Source organism: Phoca vitulina, unplaced genomic scaffold (assembly GCF_004348235.1).
Source record: "Phoca vitulina isolate PV1807 unplaced genomic scaffold, GSC_HSeal_1.0 scaffold64, whole genome shotgun sequence".
Lineage (NCBI taxonomy): Eukaryota > Metazoa > Chordata > Mammalia > Carnivora > Phocidae > Phoca > Phoca vitulina.
This window is the reverse complement of record NW_022589767.1, coordinates 3,518,572-3,541,780: the sequence shown is the minus strand read 5'-3', so window position 1 is coordinate 3,541,780 and position 23,209 is coordinate 3,518,572. Positions and strand designations below refer to the sequence as shown.

The 23,209-nt window shown below is 37.6% G+C and overlaps 1 protein-coding gene across 1 annotated transcript in view; it reads left to right on the top strand.

The window, feature by feature from the left end:
• The window catches only part of GUCY2C (guanylate cyclase 2C), a 121,172-nt gene that overhangs the window by 18,057 nt on the left and 79,906 nt on the right, over window positions 1-23,209 (top strand). Inside the window, exons 2-3 of the mRNA XM_032391787.1 lie at window positions 4,634-4,825; window positions 19,070-19,214. Coding sequence (XP_032247678.1) covers window positions 19,181-19,214 — 34 coding nt within the window. The 5' untranslated portion in view covers window positions 4,634-4,825; window positions 19,070-19,180. The remainder of the gene's footprint in view (window positions 1-4,633; window positions 4,826-19,069; window positions 19,215-23,209) is intronic.

The window sequence follows — 23,209 nt, the reverse complement described above, 5'->3', positions numbered from 1 at the left end:
GCCTGATGTGGGGCTCGATCCCAGGACCCTGGGATCCTGACCTGAGCCGAAGGCAGATGTTTAACGACTGAGCCACCCAGGCACTCCTGTGGTGAATAATTCTTTTAATGTACTGTTGGATTCAGTTAGTTGAGAATTTTTGCATCCATGTTCACCAGGGATATTGGTCTATAATTCTCCTTTTTAGTGGGATCTTTGTCTGGTTTTGGAATCAAGGTAATGCTAGCCTCATAGAATGAGTTTGGAAGTTTTCCTTCCATTTATGTTTTATGGGACAGTTTCAGAAGAATAGGTACTAATTCTTCTTTAAATGTTTGGTAGAATTCCCCTGGGGAGCCATCCAGCCCTGGACTCTTGTTTCTTGGGAGATTTTTGATTACTGATTCAATTTCTTTGCTGGTTATGGGTCTGTTCGGATTTTTAATTGCTTCCTCATTCAGTTTTGGTAGTTTATATGTTTCTAGGAATTTATCCATTTCTTCCAGATTGCCTAATCTGTTGGCATATAATTGCTCACAAAATTCTCTTATAATTGATTGTATTTCTGTGGTGTTGGTTATGATCTCTCTGTTTTCATTCATGATTTTATTTTTTGGAGTCCTTTCTCTTTTCTTTTTGATAAGTCTAGCTAGAGGTTTATCAATTTTGTTAATTCTTTTAAAGAACCAGCTCCTAGTTTCATTGATCTGCTCTAGTGTTGTTTTTTTTTTTTATTTCTTTGTCATTTATTGCCACTCTAATCTTTATTATTTCCCTTCTACTGGATTTAGGCTTTATTTGCAGTTCTTTTTCTATCTCCTATGGGTGTAAGTTTAGGTTGTGTACTTGAGACTTTTCTTGCTTCTTGAGGTAGGCCTGTATTGCTATATACTTCCCTCTTAGGACCACCTTTGCTGTATCCCAAAGATTTTGTACTGTTGTTTTTTCATTTTCATTTGCTTCCATATATTTTTTTTTAATTCTTCTTTAATTACCTGGTTAGCCCATTCGTTCTTTAGTAGGATGTTCTTTAACCTCCTTGTATTTGTGGCCTTTCCAAATTTTTTCTTGTAGTTGACTTCAAGTTTCATAGTAAACATTTAATCTTTAAAAATAGAGGGAGAGGTGGAACATTTTAGGGGGTCACATCAAAAATCTTATTTTTCTATCTGGCTATGTAATCGTGTGTGCCTGAGAGGCAGAGGAACAGAATATTTTGGTTTGCTCTCTCTATAGCATTTTGCACAGTTAACAGTTGTCTTTTTCTGGGATCTTTAATCTTTTGTCTTTCACAACCATGTTTGTAATCTCTACTTTTGGGCCATCTCCTTCGCTATCTCTATTTCCTTGCTCATCCTTTTAAAATGCTAGTGTTTTTCAGCATTCTATCCATCTTCTCCTTGTCTTTTATCTGGTTTACCTGGGTAATATTATTCACAAATGCACTTTCTAAGTTAGCACATCTTCTTCCTCCAAACTAACCCTTATGAAAAATCCTAACTGTGAATAACATTTTCTATTACAAATGTTGACACTGAACAAATCCCAAACGTTCAGAGGCTTAATGCAATACAAAATAATGTCTTACTATTATGATAGTCCAATGAGGACAGGTATTCATGGTCAGAAGATAGCATTCTTTCCTGATTTGATTTAGGTGTGTATGTACGTATGCTTCACTTTTACTCAGGTGAAGCTATATGAAAATCAAAAGTGTTCTTTAACACTGATCTATCTTCTCACCTAAGTAAAACAGAACTTAATGCAGCATTGCTTAATAATGAAGAATCCTACTGATGCATACTGATATAGGAAATTTCCTATAAAACAAGTAGGTGTCAAGAAATCTTAAAAGATGACTTGTTGCTTATCAGTAGAGTCAGTGGAGGTACTATGGCCTTGCAGTTGGTGGAGGTGGTTAGAAGTAATGCCATGAAATCTGCACAGGTCTGGGATGAGGGTGCTCGATACAGTACAGTTGGGGTTTTTTTTCTCCCCTATAAAACATAGTCTCATGAAATTTAAAAAAAAAAAGCTTATTATTAGAGGCTTACTGAAAAGTCAAAAAGCAGAGGTGGCTAGGTGGCTCAGTATGTTAAGCTACCAACTCTTGATTTTGGCTCAGGTCATGATCTCAGGATTCTGAGATCAAGCCCTGTGTCTGGCTTCACGCTGGGCGTAGAGCCTGCTTAACATTCTGTCTCTCCCTTTCCCTCTGCCCCTTCCTCCCCCTCCCCCTGTGCACTCGCTCGTGCTCCCTCTTTCTCTCAAGAAAAAGAAAAAAGCAAACCTGAAAGCATGATGATAAAGGTTATATGACCACTCTATAATTTACCAAATTTATATTTCACTAGGACAATTCATCCCTGCCATTCTCAACACATCTAAGTACTTAATCTTTTGGAATATTTAAAGACAGAACTGATAGAATATTCAAAAATAAATCTTTAATATATGTCTCTCCATCTAGAAATAAATTATTTAGAAAATTGTGGGGGAAATTGTGATTATAGTTTGGATCTCAGCATTTTTATTATTTCTCTTTTGTTGTATTCACTGCTTGGGAAAGGAAGGTAGTTCTTGATATTGAAATAACGTCATTGTTATATTGCTTTATCGGTATATGCCATTGCTGGGAACGGCCATGCAGTTTTCAGGTCTGGGAAAATCCCAGGTACTGACTCACAGGAAGAGAAGTGGGGTGAGGGGGTGGGGCCATCATTCTTGCAATGCATTATAATTTACACAGTGTGATTGTACATCTTATATTCTGCAAGTATTATCTTAGACTCCAGGGAAACGAAGTCACAAGTTTCAGGGTCTGTAACATTACATACTGTAAAAACAAGTACTTACGAAACTGTTTTATAAATGTGACAGCAGAAATAAGAAAAAAGTACAGGTATTCAGAAGCACAAAAAATCATAAATTTTGCTGGGAGGAGTGAGGAAAAGTATTCTAGAGGATACGTACTCTGTCTCCAACCTAGTCTCTAATGGTGGGAGCTGAGGGACTGGACTAGAGGCACAGAAAAATTCTGTATCATGACCATTGAGGAATTCGGGTTTTCAGCTGAAAGAATTTGCAAATTATTCAAAAACAATCAGAGGGTCTTTTAATCAAATGTGTATTTTAAAAGATCCTTTGGGAAACAGTCACAAGTGAATTTGAGAGTGTCAGGATGGGAGGTTCCTGCAGGCAATATGATCTCCTCACCCTTGCATGCTTTTTCTCCAGAAGAAAGGTAGAAACCAGGGAAGGAAGAGTGGAAGATGGATGAGAAAGTAAATTAATGCTACATTAACAAGGCAAATTTGCCTGGAAATGGCAATAGTCAGATAAAGCTGGTGAAGAAGAGGCAGCAGAGAGCTCACGTGTGGCAGGGCACCCCCAGTGGTACCATTCACAAGGTGGAGAACTGTGTAGGGCAAGGGCAGGGCGAGCAGATTTGACAAGGACTGAGAGCCTCCATGATGAGTTCACTTGATAACATGACACTCAGATTCCTGATGTACCAACAAGGGGCTGAAAAGTAAAAGCAGGGACTACAATATATGTATGTATTTGGGGACATTCATTTCATTGCTTTTCTCACGAATAACTTTAAACTGAAATGGCCTGATAACTATCCAAATTTTAAATATCATCTAAGGAGACTTATTATCAAAGAGCAGTTGTAACTTTTGTGCATATTCTGAAGTGTTTCAGTGTATTTGCTGAATAATTTTATAACTTCTAATATATACCACACGAGACAGGTTTTTTGGTCAGTCGTCTGTAAGTTTTTAGTAAAAACTTACATTTTGATTTGATTATTTAATCTAATTATGTTTTTGGAAAGTGGTACAAGTAGCTGTGTACAAATCAAGCTGAGGTTAGGGGACTTTAGCAAACCAGTTCAAAGGCTGCTGAGGTGACATGAGGTGACAAAGATTTGAACTAAGATGGCATATGGAGAAAAAATATTGATGAGAGATATCAAAAAGCAGAACAAATAGATGTGTTAAAGAATAAGAGGAATAGACTTCTGGGGAAGACAGCAGAAGGGGAGTGAGTCAGTCAGGGAGAAGGACAAACATCATATGATTTCACTCATACGTGGAATTTGGGAAACAAAACAAAAGAACAGAAGAGACAAACCAAAGAAACAGACTCTTAACTAGAGAACAAACTGATGGTTACAGGAGGAGGGGTAGGTGGGGGGATGGGTGAAATAGGTGATGGGATTAAGAGTACACTTGTTATGATAAGCACGGAGTGATGTATAGAACTGTTAAATCACTATATTGTACACCCTGAAACTAATATAACACTCTATGTTAACTATACTGGAATTAAAAAAAAAAGAATAAGAGGGACAAGGAGGACATTTGTACCATTTTCAATAATGAGGGGAGGATTATTAATAATATTATTGCAAAATAACTGGACATTTTTTCCCATGGAACCACCTATAATATTTATTAGCTTTTTTCCCAAGAGAAATAAAACAGTAGATAGTAATGAAACTTCAGCACTTTCCTTGGTTAAAATGTTTCTCTAGAAGAAATAGCCTTAAAAAAAAAGTGTACAGCCTGATTCCTCACTGTGAACTCTGTGATCACCTCATTTTATTCTCCTAACTAATAATCTGTTTCTATGACATGTGTTACAGTCTCTACCCTAAGATCCAGAAGAACACAGACTTTCCCAGGCCAAGGAATGAAAGGGAGATATGTGACCATCACCATCCCCACAGGTCCAGAATTTTTAACTCTGTGGGGTTTAGTCTTTGCTGAAACGTCACCAGGTGGTACGTTGTTAGACACTCCTTCTTCTGCCGTCGGATTTGGGCAGGGAAGCCTTGGTGAGTATATTTCTTGTGTTTCCTTTTCTTCCACAAATTTGGAAGCATGCAGGGGAATTCATTCTTCCTCAGTTTTTATTGTGTATCTTTTTTCTATTTGCCCTTCTATTCCTATTCAGTCTATTCTCCAGGCTTGCTCCTCTTCCTCAGCCCTCCTTTTTAGATGTCAGGATTCCGGATTTCCTTCCACAACTAGCTGTCTTTTCATTTTGTTTCCCCCTCAACAATGTCCCTGAGTAATCTCATACCTTTTCATGGCTCCACCCACCACCCCTCACCATGGATTCTGTCTCTGTTGACACTTCAGACCAATTGTAGCTACAAAACTAGATTTCTTACCTAATCACCGTCTCCTGTTAAATTTCCACAGTCACCCAATCCTCAACATGTTTAAAACTGAACTCATAATTTTCACCACAGAGTTCATCTTCCTCCTTGTTCCCCACAGGGCAGAAATTTGAGAGTTATCTCATCCTCATTCCTCCCTCTTTTCTCCACCTTCATGTCTCCTCTCCATGTTGAACTTTCTAAGAATACATCCCCTCCTCTTTATTCCTCCAGTCACTTTCTACTTTAGCTTCTTTTTTTTTTTTTTAAGATTTTATTTATTTATTTGACAGTGAGAGAAAGAGAGCGAGCGAGCACGAGCAGGGGCGGGGGGAGCAGCAGAGAGAGAGGGAGAAGCAGACTCCCTGCTGAGCAGGGAGCCCAACGCGGGGCTCAATCCCAGGACCCGGAGATCACGACCTGAGCCAAAGGCAGACACTTAACCAACTGAACCACCCAGGTGCCCCAGCTTCTTTTTTTTTTAAGATTTTATTTATTTATTTGAGAGAGAGAGTGTGTGCACATGAGCAGGGGGTGGGGCAGAGGGAGAAGCCTACTCCAGGCTGAGCAAAAGCCGAGGTGGGGCTCAATTCCAGGACCCTAAGATCATGACCTAAGCCAAAATCAAGAGTCAGATGCATAACTGACTGACCCACCCAGGTGCTCCCTTACTTTAGCTTCTTTTTGATTTCAAGTTTTAATCATTAACCACAGATTTAGGGGTAACTATGTGCCCAGCATTCTGTTAAGCATATTATCTGTTCTATTTTGTTTGATCCTCACAACAGCCCTACAAAATAGACTTAGATTATTTTCAAGATGTTAATAATCTTGTCAAAGGACATAAAACTAGGAAGTAGAAGAACCTCAGTTTGAATCCAAATTATTTTTATTTCTCAATTCAATTAGCTCTTTTTTGTAACAGGAGAAAATGTGGCTTTCAAAATAACCAGTTGCTACATTCATTTAACTAATTGTCTTCAAATCAGTTTGTGTGTGTGCGGAGCCAGCCATAAGCAGAGCTACTCAATAGAATATAATGCTATCATGTGAACCACATATGTAACTTAAAACTTTCTAGTAGCCATGTTAAGAAGTAAAAAGAAACAGGTGAGTTATTTTAAGAATATATCTTGTTTGGGCGCCTGGGTGGCTCAGTTGGTTAAGCGACTGCCTTCGGCTCAGGTCATGATCCTGGAGTCCCGGGATCGAGTGCCGCATCGGGCTCCCTGCTTGGCAGGGAGTCTGCTTCTCCCTCTGACCCTCCTCCTTCTCATGCTCTCTGTCTCTCATTCTCTCTCTCTCTCAAATAAATAAATAAAATCTTTAAAAAAAAAAAGAATATAACTTGTTTAACCAGTATGTCAAAATTTTATCATTTCAACACTTACCCAATAGAAAAATTACCATGATGTTTCACATTCTTTTTTTGACCTTAGTGTTTGAAATTTCATGTGTATTTTATACATTCAACACATCTCAGCCAGGAAGCTAACTTTACAATTTACTTGATCTGTATGTAGATTCCACAAAATTTATAGTTCAAAAATAATTCCACATATCCAAGTTCCAAATACACTTAAAAGCTTTTCAATAACTGAATCAAGTACCAAAAATTCTTCCTTTATTATGCACATATATATTGACAAAACTTGTTCATCTTTTTAAAAAATTGATATAACTTTAAAGTAAAAGCATATCAGTTTCAAAACTTCTTCCATCCAAGTTAAATAAATTCAATAACTCTTCTGTTAACCCACTATTATTAACATTGAAAGAGGATAAACAAAAATTTCTACCAAGGCACATTAAAGTCAAACTTCTGAACACTCAAGATAAAAAAATCTTTAAAGCAGTGGGGCGAAATGACACCTTATATTTAGGAGAAAATTCCAAAGACAGCACATTTCACATCAGAAACTATGAAAGCCAGGCGAAAGTGGCACAATTTTCAAGTGCTGAAAGAAAAGAACTGACAACCCAGAATTCTAGATATAGCAAAAATACACTTAGGAATGAAGGGGAACGTAAGACATTCTCAAATTAAGGAACACTAGTAGAATTTGTCACCAGCAGACCCACTCTAAAATAATGACCCAAGAAGTTCTCTAAACTTAAAACTATAGAAGGAATCATGAAATATCACATGGGAAGAAAGAACATGTAAGCAAAAATATGAATAATTACGATAGACTTTTTTCTCTTGGGTTTCCTAAAATATGTTTGATGGTTGAAACAAAAATTATAACACTATGTAATGTGGTTCCAAATATATATGTAGAGTAAATATTCAAGACAATTATATTATGAATGGAGGAGGATAAAAGAATGTAAATGGGAGTAAGATTTTGTTACTCACTTGAACTGGTCAAACAGTGACATTAGTATGATAAGTTATGTGTATGTAATACCTAGAGCAACCTTAAAAAGAGTTATACATAGAGATACTCTCAAAAACACTATAGATAAGACAAAATAGAATTCTACAAAACTTACAAGAAACCCACAAGAAGACAAGAAAAACAAAACACAAAAAATAAAAATAGAGAGAACAAATAGAAAACAAACACAAAAATGGCAGACGTAAGCCCTAACATATCAATAATGACATCAAATGTAAATGGTCCAAATAAACAAATTAAAAGTAATATTGGCAGAGTAGACTTGAAAATAGGACTATGATATTTTAAAAGAAACTCATTTCAAATATAAAGGTATAAGCAGGTTGAAAGTAAAAGGATGCAAACATTTCTATCACACAAACATTAATTAAAAGAAAGCATAAAGGACTATATTAATATCAGATAAAGTGAACTTCAGAGCCAAAAAAAAAGAAACCCCACCAGAGCCAGAGGAACATAATATAATGATAAAAGTGCTAATCCAGGGGCGCCTGGGTGGCTCAGTCGTTAAGCGTCTGCCTTCGGCTCGGGTCATGATCCCAGGGTCCTGGGATCAAGCCCCGCATCAGGCACCCTGCTCGGCGGGAAGCCTGCTTCTCCCTCTCCCACTCTCCCTGCTTGTGTTCCCTCTCTCACTGTGTCTGTCTCTGTCAAATAAATAAATAAAATCTTTAAAAAAAAAAAAGTGCTAATCCACCAAAAGACATATTAATCCTAAATGTATATGCACCACATAACAGAGCTGAAAAATATGTGCAGCAAAAACAAATGGAAAGGAGAGGAAAAACAGACAAATCTCCAATCATAGCTAGAAACTTCAACATCGCTCCTTCAATAATTGATAGAGCAACTAGACAGAAAATCAGCAAAGATACGGAAGTCAATAGCACCATCAAACAACAAGGTCTTACCAACATTTATTGAACACTCCACCCAACAACAACAAAAAAACCCACATTATTTTCAAGTGCTCATGGAATATGTACCAAGATAAGTCATATCCTGGGCCATTAAACAAACTTCAAAATATGTTTTAAAATTTAAATCATACAGAGTATGTTTTCTGACCATTATGGAATCAAACTAAAAATCAACAGCAGAAAGAAAACAAGAAAATCTCCAAACACTTGAAAACTAAACAATACACTTCTACATGGTTCTCTTTCAAAATGGAAACCTCAAGGGAATTAAAAAATGCATTGAATTGAAAGAAAATGGAAATATATCAATTTATGGGATATAGTGAAAGCATTGCTAAAAAGGAAACTTTTAACATTAAATGAATGCATTAGAAAAGAGGGAAAGTCTCAAACCAAAAAGCTTTCACCTAGAAAAAGAAGAGCAAAGTAAATTCAAAGCAGGAGGATGGAAAAAAAAAAAAGCAATTAAGAATAAGAGCAAGAAATGAATGAAATTAAAAACAGAATGGTACAGAAATCAAGGTAACAATGATTATTGAAAATATCAATAAAACTGATAAACCTATAGCAAGACTTATAAAGAAAAAAAGAGAAAAGACAGAATACTAATATCAATAATGAAATAGGGGATATCACTCCAGATTCTGCACACACACTACAAGAATAATAAGTTTTATTTTTATAATAAAAGAGGGGTTTAAAAACATGATAAAGATAAAATAAACTAACGGGATGCCCGGGTGGCTCAGTCGTTAAGCGTCTGCCTTGGGTTGCCTTCAGCTTGGGTCATGATCCCAGGGTCCTGGGATCGAGCCCCACGTCGGGCTTCCTGCTCCGCCAGAAGCCTGCTTCTCCCTCTCCCTTTCCCACTCCCCCTGCTTATGTTCCCTCTCTCGCTATGTCTCTGTCAAATAAATAAATAAAATCTTTAAAAGGGGGAAAAAAGCTAAAACTTAGAGAAATTAAAATAACAGCTCCTAAATTTAAACTCTTAATGTACAGGTTAGGCATGTCTTTGGCATAGCTGAAACAAGATTTGGAGAGCTAGAACATGAATTTGAAGAAATTAACCAGAATGCAGCACAGATATGGAAAAATAAAACAATATGAGAGCAGTATTAAGAACTATAGAAACTAAGATAAGAAGGTATACCTCTAATAGAACTTTAAAAAGGAAAGAATAGAGAATGAGAATATTTGAAGAGCTACTAGTTGGCACTATCCAGGAATGATCAAAGAAACCAATGCTCATAAACAGGATTATCTGAATCCCAACTAGAAAAATAAAAAATAACCTGGAACTTTGTGGTAGAACTGTAGAACCCAAAAGACAAAGAGATGATTTTTAAAAACCTTTAGACAGAAAATAAAAAAGAATCGTGATTAGGGATGCTTGGGTGGCCAGTTGGTTGGGCATCTGACTCTTGGTTTCTGCTCAGGTCATGATCTCAGGGTGGCGGGATCTGGGATTGAGCCCCACGCGGGACTCAGCATAGAGTCTGCTGGAGATTCTTTCCCTCTCCGTCTCCCCCTACCACTGCTTCTCTGCTTGTGCTCACTCTCTCTCTCTCTTAAATAAGTAAATAAATAAAATGTAAAAGAAAAAAAATCATGATTAGACAGATGACTTCTTGACAAGATCAATGGAAGTCAGATAGGAGACTATGTCTTCAGAGTCCTGTCACCCTAAAATTGTACCTAGTGAAAATTGTCTTTAAACATCTAAAAAGATTCTTTTTTTTTAATTTTTTAAAATTTTTTAAAAATTTTTTCACAGGTTTGTATTTTAATACTTTTTCTATTATTGCTCTATATTTCTCTATTTGGTTCAGAGGGTGATTTGATGAGTCAAATATAGCAAGCACTGTCTTGGCTGGATATACAATTTTATGCCATTTTGAAAATTCTCTGTTTTTTATTATGTTAATCACCATACATTACATCATTAGTTTTTGATGTAGTGTTCCATGATTCATTGTTTGCATATAACACCCAGTGCTCCATTCAATACGTGCCCTCTTTAATACCCATCCCCCCACCACCTCCCCTCTAGAACCCTCAGTTTGTTTCTCAGAGTCCATAGTCTCTCATGATTTGTCTCCCCCTCCGATTCCCCCCCTTCATTCTTCCCCTCCTGCTATCTTCTTCTTTTTTTTTTTCAACGTATAATGTATTATTTGTTTCAGAGGTACAGGTCTGTGATTCAACAGTCTTACACAATTCACAGCGCTCACCGTAGCACATACGCTCCCCAGTGTCTATCACCCAGCCACCCCATCCCTCCCACCCCCCACCACTCCAGCAACCCTCAGTTTGTTTCCTGAGATTAAGAATTCCTCATACCAGTGAGATCATATGATACATGTCTTTCTCTGATTGACTTATTTCGCTCAGCATAATAACTTCTAAAGAGATTCTTAACACAACTCTCTTTTTTAAAGTTTTTATTTATTTATTTATTTGAGAGAGAGCAAGAGAGAGAGAGAGAGAGAGCACAAGCAGGGGGAGGGGCAGAAGGAGAGGGAGCCTGCCGTGGGGCTCGATCCCAGGACCCTGGGATCATGACCTGAGCCAAAGGCAGATGCTTAACCGACTGAGCCACCCAGGCACCCCTTAACATAACTCTCAATAAGAGCAATGTGGTTAGAACTCTACCAAAATATAATTCCTCACCTATTAAATAACCCAAAGTCTAAAAGTTGAACAACAGATTCTGTATGAGGGGCTGTGAAGAACCAGGTACTCTCACACATTCCACGTGGGGATTGCCTCACATGACCTAAGGCCAAGGTAGGTAATCTAGCAATGTCCATTAAAACTATAGCTTGCATTTACTCTTTGACCCAAACATCTCCCTTCTGGGAATCTATTTCTCATAAGCACTTATACGACTGTACAATAACACATGCACAGGGTTATTCCTTGTAGCAGTATTTCTAATAGCCAAAGATAGGGGAAAATCCGTGTTCATAACATAAGAGACTGCCTCTTACAATAAAAATGAAAAATCTACAAGATGAAATACTGTGCAGCTATTTTAAAAATAAGAATGAAGAAGATCTCTATGTACAGATGTGGAAATACTTCTAGGATTTTTACCATTAAGTGATGTCAGTGGATAAGAAAGTAGCTTAAAAGGAACATATATATATATATATGTATGTTATGAATATATATACATATATGTATATGAATATATATACATATATATGAATATATATATATTCATCTATTTATTTAAAAAGCTGGAATAATTAAAGTAAAACTAATAAGAATTGTTACCTATGTAAGGTAGATGGAACAGAATAGAGGGGGACAATGATTAGAATGAAGTTATATAGATCACTTTTTATATTTCATTGCTTGTTTCTTACTGATTTGTAGATGTTTGGTTTTTGAAAGATTTTATTTATTTATTTGAGAGAGAGAGAGTGCGCACAAGCAGGCAGAACAGCAGAAGGAGAGGGAGAAGCAGGCTCCCCGCTGAGCAGGGAGCCCGACATGGGGCTCGACATGGGGCTCAATCCCAGGACCCTGGGATCATGACCTGAGCTGAAGGCAGATACTTAACTGACTGAGCCACCCAGGTGCCCCTATTTGTAGATGTTTTAAGGTAATCTGCACATATTAATCTTCTGGCAATTACACATAGTACAGTTATTTCTCTGAATTGTATTTTCACTTTCTTTAAAGTGCACTTGATGAGTAGAAGTTCTTAATTCTAATGCAGGAGGAAAAAACTAGCTTTCCCTTTGTGATTTTTACATTTTTGTGTTTGTTTTACAAAACATACCCTCCATAAACATTTAAAAACAGATCATTCCCATCTTATATAAACTCTTTCAAAGAATAAAAAGAGAAATAATATATTTGAACTCATGAGATTCATACAACCTTGACACTCCAAGCCAAACAAAAATAGTCCTTTCTCATAGTATGAGTGTAAATTACAGACCAATATCACTCAAGACATAGCTGCAAAAATACAAGTAAAATATTAGCAAACCAAATCTCGCAATGTATAAATAAGAAAATAAATATATTATGACCAAGTGGGATATATTGCAGGAATCGTTCAACATGATAAAATATGCTGATATAACTTTCTCATTAAAAAATAAAAGTAGAAAAAGCATTTGATCATCTCAATAGATGCAGACACACAATTAAAGCATTGCTTTATGATTAAAAACTTGGAAAACTTGAAATAGAAGAAAATATCATTAACATGATAAAAGAATCTAAATAACAAAAACTATTAGAGTGAACATCACACTTAATGGTGAAATGTTAAAAAGCATTATCTTTAAAATAAACATAGCAAGACATACACTGTTAGGTGAAAACAAGAAATAAGAAAGGAGGGGAAATCATATAAAAACTTACCTTCCCACATAGGCAAATTAAAATGCACAATCTCCCTACTCCTGTTTAAAACAACATACTAAAAAAAGAAAAAAGAAAAATATCATTTAGTAAACAATGTTTTCATATACAGAAAACTTATTTTATCTACTACATTAATTAGTATGTAATAAAAGTTTAGCAAGGTTGTCAGATATAAGATCAAAATAAAAACTTTTTTTTTTTAAGATTTTATTTATTTATTTGAGAGAGAGAGAGAGAGTGAGAGAGAGAGAGCACGACGAGAGGGGGGAGGGTCAGAGGGAGAAGCAGACTCCTCGCTGAGCAGGGAGCCCAATGCGGGACTCGATCCTGGGACTCCAGGATCATGACCTGAGCCAAAGGCAGTTGCTTAACCAACTGAGCCACCCAGGCACCCCAAAATAAAAACTTTTAATTTCCATCCACAATTACAGATTTAAATATAACTTGCAATTCACTTACAATAACAAATATATAGGAGTTATGAATAATTCTTATAAATAATGTACAATATTCTTATGTATATAATTGTAAAACTTCATTTAGATACATCAATAAAGATGTAAGTGAAAGGACAGACTTACCATGTTCTTGAATAAGAAGTCTCATTAAAGATTTCAAATATCCCCAAGTGGATTATGCTCATAGTTTTTAACCTTTACACTACCCCCTAAAGACACTATGGAATAATTTTCTTCTTTTTTTTTTTTACAAGTAAGGAGGTTTATATTGTCTTTCTGGCTTCTTCATCTATATCCTAAAGTATTTTGCACTTCACCCAAGTGTAATAATGAAAAAGGGAAAATAGAAGAATACAAGTTCTATATTTGTTTGGAGACAATATTGAAGTCTGATTGTAATCATATTTAAAAATGCGAAATAATTGCCAGGAGATTATGGTCATCAGGAAATTAATATTGAAAACTATAATAAACCACCTTTATAAGGCTTTGTACTTTTCACATTACTGCCAAATCCACCTTTTTTAATTCCTCAAGGTCCTTTAAAAAATCTATTTATTCAATGAATATTTATTGAATTTTGACTACATTGTTTGAGAAGATAGAGATACAGAAATGAGTAAGACAGTTCAATTCCTTGAATTAATAGAGCTTAAACTACATTGTTTGAGGAGATGGAGATACAGAAATGAGTAAGACAGCTTAATTCCTTGAATTAGTAGAGCTTAAATGGGGGAGGCAAATTAATTCATTAATTAACAAGATAGTATTAAATGATGATCCCTCTTATAAAGAAAATAAGGCAAGGTAATATAATAGAGAATGGCTAGGGGAAAGAGGTATTTTTTAAACTGAGTAATCAAAAGAAATGCCTCTAGGAGGTGCCATTTGAGCTGAAATCTGGTAACAGGAAGGACACTGTCTTGGGGCCAGCTGCCTGTGGAAGGAACAGCAAATGCAAACTACCCATAAGTCGTGGAACTTTCTAACCAAGGCAGAGAGTGATAGGAGATGAGACCAGCAATGTAGCAAGAGGATTATCATGTAGAGTAGTGGTTCTCCAAGTCTGGTGCATCTTGGTAAGTGTCCACAAGACATTTTAAGAGGTCAGCAAAGGCAAAACTATTTTCCTTTCATAAGAATACTAAGATAACATTTGCCTTTTCTTCTTTTCTCTTTTGTTGACATTAGTGTTAATAGCTCAAAAGCAATGGTAGGTAAGACTGCTGTAACCTCAGCACAAATCCCCGAACGATACTAGTAGTTGTTATATTCTTCACTCACCACATATCGTTTGTATGATTGAGTCGCAAGCTAGTCACCTCAAGAACGCACTGACAGTATTTGTTACCAATGTTGAAATTCGAGCACACAAGTGAAGATTAAAATTTCAGAAAACTTGGATCAGCTACTATGAGCTTAACATCTTCCTGATACGGAAAGACTTTTCTAATGAGATCAAGGATGATATAACAAATGTGATATTTTGGTATTGTATAATGAAATGTGTTAACATTTGAAAGATCTGCATAACTGTAAACAATATTTTCCAGATTAGCCAATGCATGATGTGTACAAGATAGCCCAATAGATTTTAATATATCAGAGTATGAAAGTTCCTTGATATAGTTCCAGATTTCAGATTGCAACAAACATTTAACAAACTACCACTTGTCAAGGGCACCTGGGTGGCTCAGTCGGTTGAGTGTCCATCTCTTGGTTTCGGCTTAGGTCATGATCTCTCTCTCTCTCTCTCTCAAATAAATAAATAAATCTTAAAAAAAAAAAAAGAAAAGAAACTACCACTTGTTAGGTTTGAATATAGAAACAGACTATCTTCAAATATCTGAAAAGGCTATTAAAATACTGCTCCCATTTTTAGCTATGTATCTATGTGAGGCCAGGTTTTCTTCATATGCGTCAATCAAAAACAACAAAAAGATTGAGTGCAGAAGTAGATACAAGAATCCAACTGCCTAAGACAAAATCAGAGAGAGAGACCAACCATAAGAAACTTTTAACTATAGAAAACAAACAGAGGGTTGCTGGAGGGGAGGTAGGTGGGGGTATGGGGTAACTGGGTGATGGGCATTAAGGAGGGTACTTGATGTAATGAGCACTGAGTGTTATATGCAACTAATGAATCACTAAACTCTACCTCTGAATCTAGCAATACATTATATGTTAATTAATTGAATTTAAATAAATAAATGGAGTTGAATGCTGAACTGACTGAGCCACCCAGGCACCCCAAGAAATAAATTTCTGTTGTTTATAAAAAAAAAAAATTCCAGCTGTCTTCTATTAAAAGATTTGCAAAAAATGTAAGATAATGCCGTAATTCCCATCAACTTTTTTTTCAATTATTTTTATTATTTATTTGTCAGAGAGAGAGAGCATAAGCAGAGGGAGAAGCAGGCTCTCTGCTGAGCAAGGAACCCGATGCGGGACTGGATCCCAGGACCCCAGGATCATGACCTGAGCTGAAGGCAGATGCTTAACCGACTGAGCCACCTAGGCATCCCAACTTTTTTTGTTGTTGTTTTAGAAAATACAGTTTTTTCCGTAAAAATATATATTGATGTTAACACATAATGGGCTTAATGTTATTATTTATAATTAAATAACAAACTTGTTAATGTTTTCTTCCTTTTTTCTTTTTTAAATTTTATTTTAATTCTAGTATAATTAACATATAGTGTTATATTAGTTTCGGGTATACAGTATAGTGATTCAGCAATTCTATACATTACTCAGCGCTCATCAAGATAAGTGTACTCTTAATCCCCTTTACCTATTTCACCCATCCCCCCATCCACCTCCTGTCTGGCAACCACCAGTTTGTTCTTTATATTTTGGAGTCTGTTTTTTGGTGTGTCTTATTTTTCTTTGCTTGTTTTGTTTCTTAAATTCCACATATGTGGGGCTCCTGGGTGGCTCAGTCGGTTAAGTGTCCAACTCTTGGTTTCAGTTCATGTCGTGATCTCAGGGTCGTGAGATTGAGCCCTGAGTCAGGCTGCATGCACAGCACAGAGTCTGCTTGAGCTTCTCTCTCTCCCTCTCCCTCTGCCCCTTCCCCCCACTTCTAAAATAAATAAATAAATATTTTAATTCCATATATGAGTGAAATCATATGGTATTTGTCCTTCTGACCTATTTCACTTAACATTTTACTCTCTACATCCATCCATGTTGCTGCAAATGCCAAGATTTCATTCTTTTTTATGGCTAAATAATATTCTATTATATATATTATTTATCACATCATATTTATCCATTTATCTATCAATGGATACTTTGGCTGCTTCCATAATTTGGCTAAATTCTAAATTCTTTCCTGGTTATTTAAGTTGGTCTAATTTCTTGTCCTGCAGCCAACTCCCAACCCCCAGTCTCTGTTAATAGGCACAGAGAAGAAAGAGCTTTGCCTCTGGCCTGTGGCAAAATCCATCCAAATTCTGGCTCTATCACTTAGCACACATGTGATCTTGGGCCCAGAGAGCTTCCTTCCTCCATAAAATAGAGATTAAAAAACTCTCCAAAGTACGGTTGGGAAGTTAATTAAATAATGACTATAAAAAGGACCATTGGAATAGCAAGTGCCCAGTAGGTGCTCAATGAAAGGCAGATGTTAATCCTTATGCCATTTAAGTTTCCTCCCTCTTATACTTCACTGACCCTTCCATGATTTTTCAGGCTCTTTTCTTCAAGCCCAATAATTTCTATGTTAAATATAGATATGCTATTTGTTTGTTGTCTGCCTCACATATAGAAATCTTTTAAGTGAACAGTTATCAGCAAAGGAGGCAAAGCCGGTTTGATGAAGTCCAACTCTGTCCCCTGTTTAGACCTCCATATTTTCATCCTTATCTTCTATTCATCTTTCCTGAGCTTCTAACCTAGGTCCTCAACCCTCTCCATCCTTCACCATGCTTTTCACATGTTCCATTTGGGGAATTTCTTGTTCTTCATCTGAGTATACCATTTCAGGAATCCTTCAACTTGAACAGGGAGAATTTGAAACTTGTATCTCAACTGCTGTCATCTCTGACTCCCTTTTTAAAGTTAAACTCAAGTTTCCATCAGCAGCACCACACACATTATATAGCAATAAATAACACCAAGAAGACTGATACCAGAAACTTGATCGACTTCCATTTTCTCATAATAAAATCCAAACCTCTTGCATCATTGTTACCATTCCTGCTAATTTCATGTTTATGTTTCAGTCAACCCTTAAAGCTTTCTCTCTAAAATCTTGCCAAGAATTCTCACTAGCTCCCACATTCCCATCATCAGTGGGATTGTATTTTCTTTCCAGACAAATCTACAGCTTTGTACTTTGTTTTGTTGACTCAGCTTCTGCTTCTCTGGCAAACACCTTAAACACTCTTTCTTTTTATTTCACTGGCATGTTGTGGGTGCTCGCTGTAAATGGGCTTGGCTTCTTTCTCATGTCTCACTTATCAGGGTCATTTAATCACTGTCTAGATCTCTGAGAATTTAAAAGCCTATAAAGATGTTTGAGACCTGAGAGAAAAGAATCTTGGCTCTGAAATACAAAAATAAAATAAAATAACTGTAAAGTCAAAACTGATACTTTATATTTTATTCCAATAGCAAAACTACAAAAGGTCTTTCAAGTTTTAAAAGAAAAATGATACGTGTGCAATGTAGTTACATTTAATACACTTGATATATTGTGTCTTTGGGCAATCAATTTTTGCAATCTTGAAGGATTAAGAAGACTTTTTTATCCCCTTGATCTTCTTATCACTTTAAATCCAATCCTATTTCATCAGGCATTTGTTCATCCTTCAAATAATTTTGACAAATTTTAAACATTTGACAAATTAATTTTTCCTCATATATATAACATGAAAAGGAATATCTACCACTCTACATTTCGGAACTTCTGTTTCTTTCTTTCAAATATATCCTGGCTCACTGTAAATATACTTCAGGCAATAAAGAAATATATCTACATAAATGTAGTGGATTTCCAAAAATTTGTTTTAGGGATAATTTCTAAACCACATCTAGCCATACCATCATTTCTTGGATACAATTGAAATTTCTTCCCACTGTCATTTTTTCGTAATATAGTAAAGCTGGCATATGCTTAAAGTTTTCAATTAACTTCAATTAAATACAATTTTAATTGAAGTGAGAAAAGAAATACCTACTGTGCACAGAAGTGGCACAAAGGAAGGATTAATCAATTCTGCTGTTTAGAGAATGGCATTTGGAATAACAATAACTAGCATGTTGAGGACCGAGTGTGTGATAAGCACTTTCTAATGCCATTTTCTAATTTAATTAACCCAAACTTCTCCACACTGGAATCTGCAAAGTTCACAGCAACAGTAGTAACTTAATTTTTACTTGTTGTTGCTCCTGTGTTTCTAAAAATTGCTGGGCACATCTTGCATATTGTCCAGTAAGCCTTCTTGTGCTGTGTATTGCTACAGGCCACAGTGCATGAGGGCCCCCGCGGGTCCTGCCCTCTGGCAGGTGCAATCTGCTAATACACAGAAGTCCCCATCTGGGTGCTGCCACAGCTCCAACAGGCCCTGACACAACCATGCAGGATCCTCAGAGTGCCAGAGCAGTGTGCCCACCTTTGACCAAGTGGAGAATAGCATCGCTCTCTGTTATGTGATGGAGTTTATTATGGGGCCGCTAGGAAATGACATCTGTGACTGAATATTCTAAGTGTCACATTGTTCTTTCACTTTTTCATCCCAGGGCTTTTTTCTCCCCTGAACTAAAACATGCATTTATGGGCTGGTCCGGAAACAGATTTGAGTAATATGGCCACTAAGCTCTACGGTTCGATGATTGGCAGTGTCCCTGAGAATGAGTTACCTCCAATGTGGCTCTTCAACACCAGGTAAGTGGATATTGTTTGGGCAAACCCCATCAATCATTTGGCACATCGATCCATGGCCAAATTCCAACAAAGGTTGCCACTCAGGCTTATTGGCTAGAAGAGAAATTTATTTTAATTTATTTTAGAAATGAGAAAAACAAAGATCAGCAAATTTAGGTAATCTGCCCAAGTTCATATGCTTAGGAAATAGCCAAAACAAGATTCAAAATCCAGCTCCAAGTTTTGTGGGTTTTGGGGGGTTTTGTTTAAGAATATCAAACTACTTCCTGGAACTCAGAGAAGCTCTTCTTTACCTCAGATATACCATTCTGTTCTTTAAATGCTTTTCCTGCCTTTCCAACCACCTGCTAAGGAGGCATCCATAAATAAAACCAGCAATCTCTGTTCATGAGGAGTTTACACTTCAGGGAACTGATCACTGTCTTCTTTCCTCCTTTCCCAAGCTATTATTTTAACCCATATAACAATGAGGAAGTAATCCTTCAGCCACCCCAGGGAGGAAAAGCAAGAGTAATACTTGACTTCTCTGTAGGGAAATACAGAGCTCCTTTCTCAGGACTGAAACATCAGCCCAACTAACCCCTTTGGCAGCTTAGGAAATGGACTGTGCCTTTTTTTGTCTGTTGTGTTTGAGGTAAGAGAAGACAAATCAAGCTATTTCTGGAACGTAGACAACATTGTTACAGCTGAGCCACACTACTAGGGACTCCAACACTTACTTCCTGTAGTATGCAAACACAGCCACCTGGACGGAGGAGCTAACCCGAGAGTCACTAGGAAACTTAACAGATTTCTAACTACCCCTGGCAAGTGTGTAACAATCCCCTCCTCCAGCCCTTCCTGAGCACAGAGGAATACTGTACAAAATGGGCTTGGGAAGGTGGGAGAGGAAGACGCTGCTCAAGGATTAAACAGAGTTTTTCTTAGAATGGGTAAGGGGGAAGACTCCAGGAAAGGACTCTGATGAGGGAAAGAAACGAATTTGCAGCCTGACACATCTCAGGCGCTGGTGCTAGCTTGGGATACATAGCCCTCGTCTGCGATAGTGATGCAGGGATCAGGAGGGTCACCCTTCCTTGTGATCTAGATAAGATTACTTTGAATCTCATTCCATACTAGTAGAAAGTCTAAAAGTCCTCCCCAATATTTTGTTAAATCCTGAAGTCTTGAGTTATCATGATCATCTCTGACTTCAGACTCCTGCATCTGCAAATCACCTAGCCATCCTGTTTCTGTTCTTACCCTATCAGTCTGGATGCATCCCAGCACCTTTCTGTAATTCCCACCAATATGGCACAGATTTGACTGAAGGTTTGGGAAGAGTTAACCAGTTTTTTTTTGAAGATTTTATTTATTTATTTGACAGAGAGAGACACAGTGAGAGAGGGAACACAAGCAGGGGGGAGTGGGAGAGGGAGAAGCAGGCTTCCCGCAGAGCAGGGAGCCCGATGCGGGGCTCGATCCCGGAACCCTGGGACCACAACCTGAGCCGAAGGCAGACGCTTAATGACTGAGCCCCCCAGGCGCCCCCAAGAATTAACCAGTTTTATCAGTTTTAAATTCCCACTAGAATACAGTTCTCACAAAGGCAGACATCTGATCATGCATACAATAGCTCCAGTGCTGAAAACAGTGAAGAGAATGCTCAGTGAATAGCTGTAGGCATAAAGTGAGGCATCTTTTCCTCAAGGAAAATACAAGCAACCTCTATTTATTTTATACATCTTTGTTCTTAAAAGTCTTCAACCCGTCCCACTAGGCCTTTTTCACTGGCCATTTTTTTTCTATATCACTTCCAGCCTCTCTCCACCTTGCTAGTTCCTCTTTCCATCTCTCCTCCTTACTCCCTTCTTCCTGGATTGGCCCTGGGAACTTCAGATTTTCCTCATTTTATTATGTAAAACAATTTGTATTTCCCTATGCCTAATTCCCAAGGTTTACATATCCAAAACCACTTGAGTACTCAGCAAAACCTCATAGCCTTTTTGCTACCTGAATCCTTCTGGCATTATGTTATCCTATGTAAGGCTGGAAAGTATTTGCTTTGCAGGGAAAAAAAAAAAATCAATGAAGGCAGGAATCATTTAAAAGTATATCTTTATACCTTAAATTTTTAATTTTATGTTAAAGCATATACATGTTCACTTATTTGCCAGTTGGTTGACGTTAGGCCAAGGGGTTTTCTTTGTGCAGGAGTCCCCCTGATCGGAGCTCTGAATCAGCTTTCTGAAGTAAACCAAACCCCTAGAGTATTTTCTATGATTTTCAGTGTTTGCTGTTTGCAGACAATTGACAAATTCTATAAAGGCAGATTATTTTTAGGTTTTTTATGTTATTCCTCAGTGCTTTATAGCAGTCTTCCCACAGCACTTTTCTTAGTAATTTGCCTTTAAGATTTCCAAAATTTTTCATATGCATAACATTTAATTGGGGACATAGCTTCGTAAGTAAATTTGGCAAATTTGGACACAAACACAAGGGACTCTTGGTAAGCAAACAACTTCACTACCGGGAGCAGAAGTGCACATGACTGCTGGCTCCCAGCATCCGGTGTTTGTTTCAGTTTGAGTCTATTCAGTCATCAGTTAAGAAACATGTCACTGGGGCATGTGGGTGGCTCAGTCGGTTAAGCATCTGCCTTCGGCTCAGGGCATGATCCCAGATCACGAGCCCCACAGCGGGCTGTCTGCTCGGCGGGGAGCCTGCTTCTCCCTCTGCTTGTGCTCTTTCTCTCTCTGTCAAATCAATAAATAAAATCTTAAAAAAAAAAAAAAAAAAAGGTTTTACTGTTGCCATTTCTTGTCAATAAATTCAGATCAGAATTTCTAACTTTGTACTTACTAAAAAAAAAAATGTCATGTTTTAGTTCCCTTAGCTGGTAAAATTCCTTTTGAAAAACTCATTGTTGCATCGCCACTGAGATCACAAGACAGAGGAAGCCTCGGGCTGCTCTGCTGTGGAGGCAGAGATGCAGGGCCCCTCCAGTCCTGAAGGTGAGAAGGAGAGCTTAGCAGGAAGCCTGCAAGAGAGACCCGAAGTGTTGCTAGAAGCAAAAGGGTGGCACGTGCAAGCAGCTTACTCAGTTACCCCTTCCCATATGGAGTCATTTCTCTTCTTTTCTCCTGTCTTTGAGAGGATTTGTGTCCTGTTGAGGAGTGTGTCTTTAACTCTGCCAACTCCGGTGTTTTATTATTTGCTTTTGACCCTTGAAACTTTCCCAGCAAACCTGCCTCCCTTTAATTATGATCTACGTACTAGTAGTTTTAGGATCCGGGAAGGGCTGTTATCTTGGGTCTTCCCATTCGGAAATCTTTTCCTGGCTACGTGCCCTAATCAGAGGATTCCCAGAACTGCATGTACCTTCTGTTTTCATATCTGAATTAAAAGCACCCGGCATGGGACGCCTGAGTGGCTCAGTCGGTTAAGCGTCTGCCTTCGGCTCGGGTCATGATCCCAGGGTCCTGGGATTGAGTCCCACATCGGGCTCCTTGCTCAGCAAGGAGCCTGCTTCTCCCTCTGCCTGCCTCTGTCTCTCTCTCTCTGATAATAAATAAAATCTTAAAAAAAAAAAAAAAAGCATCCGGCAGTTTTCTACCTCATTTTCCCCACCACCACCACCACCCCCCGACATGGCTTTCGTTCACATTTGCAATTTCCAGACCAAACGAACAAAAGCAAAAAGTCGACTCTCTCCTACAATAGGAAGTGGCAAGAGCAACAAATTAAGTTAGAAAACCACTGCTTGAGTCCCAACTTGGCCGCCAGATGTGCAACATATAAAACCATTACCCGTAGCAGAGGTTAATCAGCCTTGGGATGGCCATGTGCCTCTCTTGCGACCTGGTGTTCCAGTCTTCCTGACATCACTCCCCAGGGAACACCCACTCCTGACCTCCTGACCTCTATCAGTCACCCACCACCACCCACCCCACCCCATAGAATAATCCCAGCATCTTCCTTCTAAATCAAAGCTAAATTCTGTGAAGTCGGAGTAT